Consider the following 6,146-nt stretch of genomic DNA (forward strand, 5'->3'; position numbering starts at 1 on the left):
ACCGTCGTGGTCCCCTCCACTACCCTGTGGCCATTGCCATAACAGTGACCGCAGGTTAGTGGAGGGTACCACTCGCCTGCGGCGGTAATAACTCTGCCCCCCTTCCCTGCGTCGACACACTATTCCATGCGAAGTTTAATCTACGGATTTCTTCGTACGATTTCACATATAATTTGTTTGTATAAATTTTGATGATATGTGTGTGTGTGTGTGTGTGTGTGTGTGTGTGTGTGTGTGTGTGTGTGTGTGTGTGTGTGTGTGTGTGTGTGTGTGTGTGTGTGTAGTTTTTTCATTCCAATTTATTTAATAGCATAAGAGAGAAATACATAAACAGATATATGTACAAGAGAAATGTTAATGTAAAACAAATGAGAATAAGAATTTAATCACAGGGATGAAATAACATAGAGAATTAAATTGTTTCAACAATGTACAAAACTAATATTCACAGAGAGAGATTTATACTCTATTTCTACAGAGAATAATGAATACAGTGAGGTTTATATTTTATTACCAGACGTTTTCTGTTCACAGAGAAGTAAGACTGCTCTTAAGGAATTAAGATTTATGATCAAATCTACATTTAGAGAGAGAGAAATGGGTTTTTACTCACAGGAAAAATATTTAAATAACTTTATATACAGAAGATCAAACTTGCATTCACATAGAGGTGAGATTTTTCACAGGGAAGTAAGATTTAATGTAAGAAATAAGATTTACATTCAAATTCCCATCCCAGTAATGAATTTAAGAGAAAGATAATAAGGAACAAGATTCATACACAAGTGATTATCATTTAATCATACAGAGAAGAGTTTAATCTCAAAAAAAAAAATTAAATAAGGGGAAATATGATTTTTGCATAGATAAAAAAAAATCTTTTGAAAAAGAAAGATCTGATATATATATATATATATATATATATATATATATATATATATATATATATATATATTTTTCTAAAGAAAATTAAATAAATAATAAAGCTATCTTTTACATGCATTATATGAAAAGTACTTTTATCAATATTTATCCCTAAATAAGAAGAAAAGATTTACAATCTAATAAAAAAAATTTATATAAAAGAAGATCTAGAAGCTATAATTTTTTTTGATAATACAAATTTCTCATATGTAAATGAGAGATGACAAAAGAAGAGAACCTGGCTTATCGAAGCTCGATGTTGAATCCTCTCCAATCCTCTAGCTATCCTTTTTAGATCCTTCCTTGCAACTTGAGAGAAGTCTTCAAGAACAACTTAACAATCCTACAACGAAAAATTAGACTACCAAAGAAGATCTTACTACTAAAAATTGGGGAAATTTTTCCAAAACATAATCAAGTCCCTCTTTTGAAAACTTGTATACAATATATAGGAAAAATCCCTTAATTCCACTATCTAGAGAAATTAATTAAGAATGAGATTTTTTTCCAATATTGGACTCATGCAAAATTGATTAAAATCCTAGTGGGGGAGTTACATGCAAAGTATTGAAGATTCCTCTAGAAGCTTCTAATTCCTCCTACAACATGTGCCATAATTGGGAGTGGGAAAATAAAAATAAATAATGCCTTTTGAATTATATTCTCCAAGTGTGTGTGTGGGTCCATTATTTATTCTTTTATAATATTTATTCAATCATTTTCAATAGCTCAACCAAAAATATAATAGAATTGTATCAAATCAAAAAGTTATAAAGGAGGGTTGTGATAGAAAATAAATTTTAATTCTAATCATCATGTCTTATTCTGAAAATGAAATATTACGGTACTAGAATTAGATTTTTCATATCTACTTGTATAGTGGTGGAATTCTGTTGACTAGTCTAAACATGCAAACTAGGAATCAAACCCATACACAACAACCTTATGTTGGGGAAATAATCAATAGGCTCAACTTCAGACCTATTGAGAGAGTTGGGCACAATGATTAATTATTTCCCTTTTTTAAATTATTGTAATTGGATAAGATAGAATGATTAAATGCAATAACTAGGGCTAATGATGCAAAATTGAGAGTTATTAGCAAAAAGAAGAGAGTTTCATAATAGATATGCAAACTCTGAGTATAGATTTGAAAATGGGAATCATAGAGGAAGTTGCTCCTATCATCCTTTTATTGATGTCCACCATGTTCTTTCCTTCCTATCCACCCCATCATATCTTTAGTTGATCTTTTTGTGACTTGTACAATATCCCCTTTTTTAAGCTTGATGCTTAATTTCTTGATATGTCCTACTGAATTTTACACGTGGTAAAGATCTTCATACATCACCACACAAGTACATCAGGATCTAAAATAATCCCAACCACTGATATATATTGTATATGTTTTTGTTCCATCTACCATATAAGTTCATCATTATTTATAGATGTCTATAAGAGGTCCATAACAACATCCTTCATCTATTGCGTCTCCACCACGGTCCCATATTTGTGTCTATCATTTGAATGTAATCAAGAACACTCCACAAGTTTGTGCTATCACATTACCACTGGTCCCTCTGATCACACGTTCCTTGATTTAATTTTTCCAATTGAGTGCTAAGTATTACCCACCCATCTTTTTCCTTTAAAGTATATATCGTTCCTCACATCGAGAAGTGTCTTTCCACCCACTATCCTTTATAAAAAATTAATAAAAGTGTATGTCCTTTTATTGTCACATTTCGATTTTTTATTTTCTTTTGGATTCCTACTTTACTTAATCAAGTTCACTATGGTCCTTCATACCATGACATGCTTTTACTACTTTAAATTATTCTAAATCACCGTATTCATAGCATCATTAAAAAATTATCTATATTAGTACAAGTAATGAACATATCCACGCAAGAGAACACCAAATTTACATGGAAACGCAGTAGGGGAAAACCACAGTGGGAATAGTTGCTTGGATCTACTACTCAAAACCAGTATCGCAAAAAATAGTATACAACTTACAATATTTTGCAAAAACCAACCTATAGGAGACACCAATCCCCTTTAACTGAGCTATAACATAGTTATTGATCACCAACTCAAATCAAGACTTTTCAACCTCTATTACAATGAACATATATAAACAACAATAGAATCTATCATGAGGACCTTCAATTCAATCTACATCTTCTTTGAATCATGTTTGCTCCTTAGTTCATATGGTGTTGGGATGATATGACATTTTCTCACACATGCTTTACCACGTATACTCACTCACCACCTTCTTCAATATCACAACTACATTACTTGCATGAAAATTATCGACAATATATATTGATTCCTTTATGATATTAATATCTATATGTTGGCTTAGAACATTTAATCATCATTCACAACTCATCATGTTGGCCAAGGATGAATTCTCAATTTAAAACATGTAATGTATAGTCGACTTGACCCTAAATCAAATGCATTAACACATGAGTAATAACACCTTGTGTGCTTGTCATGAACTCAATTGGTTCCATATTACTATCACACGCTTCCTCCATGTGGTGCATGTTCCCTTTCTCTGGCGCACCCAATAGAAACTCGTGTACAAACAACAAACACACACAATGTTCACTCTGGCACTTCTAATCCTCTATCCTTTAAGGAAATCCCTCTGGAACTTGAATGCAATGTACTTAATGTATTGCCTTAATTTCCAAGGAAGCCAAAATAACCACTAGCGGTACCAAAAACAATACCAGTAAAACTTGGTATATTTACCGCTTTTGAACAATGAATCTTAAAAAATTATCATAAACACTTTCAGACTTCCAAAAATATAATATACACTTGAGAACAAATAATTTCAATATGAACTCTTTGTATTTCTTTTATAATAACAAAATCAACACTCTCAAAATTCCTTCATTCATTCATTCAAAGACAAAGAAGAAGAAGAAGAAGAAGAACAACAACTACTTTTAACATCCACGAAGCTAAACATTGGAAGGCTATGAGACAATCAGACTTGTCATCATTAACTTTCATATTTTGATTATTTTTCTACACAAGCTAATGATTAACTCCCTCAAAGTCTTCGAAGACCCCTCATTGAAAAAACTAAACCAAGACCCAACTGACAAAATATAAAGAATGTCAATCTCTAATGAGTAGAAGTGAAAAACTTCATACCTAACTATGACTTAGAGAATTCTTTGCCACAAAACTCTTCCAAATATGCATAGATGGTGACTGATTGTCAATATGAAGTTACACAAAAATCTGATTTTGTCCCTAACTCGATTTATGAAATGAAAATTATGGTGATAATTTCCCTGTCATTATCCAGAGCCTGATTTATGGTCTGACATTTTGCTTCCATGATTCTCTGGAAGAGGCTCGGCCAACACCATCCGTTGAAATAAAAATCTTTGATTGTACGCGGCACCGACATGGCTATGCATTTATATCTGCCTTCCATCAATAATGCTCCTCTGTACTTCTCATGGCCGCCATTTCACTGCCTTTGTTGCTTTTTTCTTCATCTTATTTCAACTCAGATCCAATTGGAGAAGAAGAATTTGAAGAATGTAACACTCTTACTGTACTTGATTATGGGAATACTGGAAAGCCAAGCCGCTGGATGACGCCACAGTATTTGAACTTACAGATTCGCTGCTCAGGGTAATGGAAAGAAAAACAATTAGGGTTTTAGCTAAATTTAGGTTTTTTTTTCTGTTCTGAACTTCTTTAATTCGGGGATTTAGCTAAAATAAATAAATTCCTTTTAAATTCTTTGAAAAATAATAGATTGATGAGGGACGAAGCACATAGGGCTCTGAAGCACCATTTCAGAGGTGAAAGAAATGAAAGTCTGCAGAATTCATCTGGTGTTAGGAACAAAATCAAATGGCCGCATGAAAATGAGGTGAGTTTAGTTTAATTTGTCTTGTAAGAAAGAACTAGCAATTGCCTTCTGAATTATTTTGGGGGTTTTATACTTATTATTTGGTGAAAGCTTGAATGAAACAGAATGAAGATGGGAATTTTGTGGAAAATTGTTTTGGAGAATCGCTGCTGCCCACATTTCTTGCTGTAGAGGTTGATGATTGCAAATTGGGCAGTGAGGTTTTGCAAGAGTCTTTAACTGATCTGAGCAACGGGAATCGAACTGTTGGTGATGCAGAACAGAGCAACCAGTTGTAAAGAATGAGGGCATTGTAAACTAACAATATTCACAGTTTTGTAGAATACATCAGAGACAATTGCATAGAATCCGCCATAAAGATTCAGACGGAATAGTAAAGTTGTGAAATTTTTATTAATCATTACCATAGAGCACTGAGTTTGCTGAAATGTAACTGTGATTCATTAACAAGCTTTTGGATTAGACTGAAATATTTCTTCTACTTGTTTCTTTGGGATCCCAACCTTAAGGCTGCTTCCTATAAAATAGAGAATGTTCTTCAGAGATTTATCAGGAATTGTTGAAGTGTGTGGTTTCATGAAATTTGTAACATAGTTTTACTTAAAAATTTAAACTCTAATTTGAAGGAAGCTGTTGGTATCATGAACATCAGTTAAAAATGAAATAATTTTTTTTTTTTTTTTCTCTTAAATTTTTAGGGGATTCATCTCAACTCTTTTTGATTGCCAAATGGCAAATAAAATTAGTAAGCTAGTAGGGCAATTTTTAGTCCCACCCTAATTTCAGGAGCTCAAAAATGTAAGCCTAACAATAGGAGCTTTTATTTTTTAGAAACAAATTCCAAATAATCTTATAGCCCCCCAAAAAATCTTCATGGGACCACCTCTTCCTTAAAAATAGAGCTTGGGCCCCCGTCATGGGACCTTGCCTTATTTATTTATCTTGATGCTTCACACAAATTCATTGTGAAAATTAAGGACACACCTATAATGTTGTGGTTTTAATAGTTAAATGATCTTGTAGACATGATATGTACAATCTATGATGTAATTAGAAATATACTTGTAAATGGAATTGCAAAGAACTCATTGATTTATTCAAATATAACTCAAACTTCGTATAATTTTGCTAAACATCTTGTTAGCTAATTGGTGATAACAGATAGTGAACTGAAGAATAAAACACACATCTTCAACTTATTTTGACAAATGCTGAATATTAGATGACTCAAATGCTCAATATTAGACGACTCATCTATCGAGAGCATAAGTCAATTACGAGTTAATTTCTAACACTCAACTTTAAT

At 32.5% G+C, this 6,146-nt stretch overlaps 1 protein-coding gene across 1 annotated transcript; it reads left to right on the forward strand.

Annotated features, from left to right (window-relative positions):
- Positions 1-4,236: 4,236 nt before the first annotated feature.
- On the forward strand, positions 4,237-5,389 carry LOC131055737 (uncharacterized). The gene is made up of 3 exons (XM_057990136.2): positions 4,237-4,596; positions 4,723-4,840; positions 4,945-5,389. The coding sequence occupies exons 1-3, from the start codon at positions 4,418-4,420 to the stop codon at positions 5,116-5,118; spliced, it is 471 nt and encodes a 156-aa protein (XP_057846119.1). The 5' UTR covers positions 4,237-4,417; the 3' UTR covers positions 5,119-5,389.
- The last annotated feature ends 757 nt before the right edge of the window (positions 5,390-6,146 follow it).

Source organism: Cryptomeria japonica, chromosome 2, assembly GCF_030272615.1.
Source record: "Cryptomeria japonica chromosome 2, Sugi_1.0, whole genome shotgun sequence".
Classification (NCBI taxonomy): domain Eukaryota; kingdom Viridiplantae; phylum Streptophyta; class Pinopsida; order Cupressales; family Cupressaceae; genus Cryptomeria; species Cryptomeria japonica.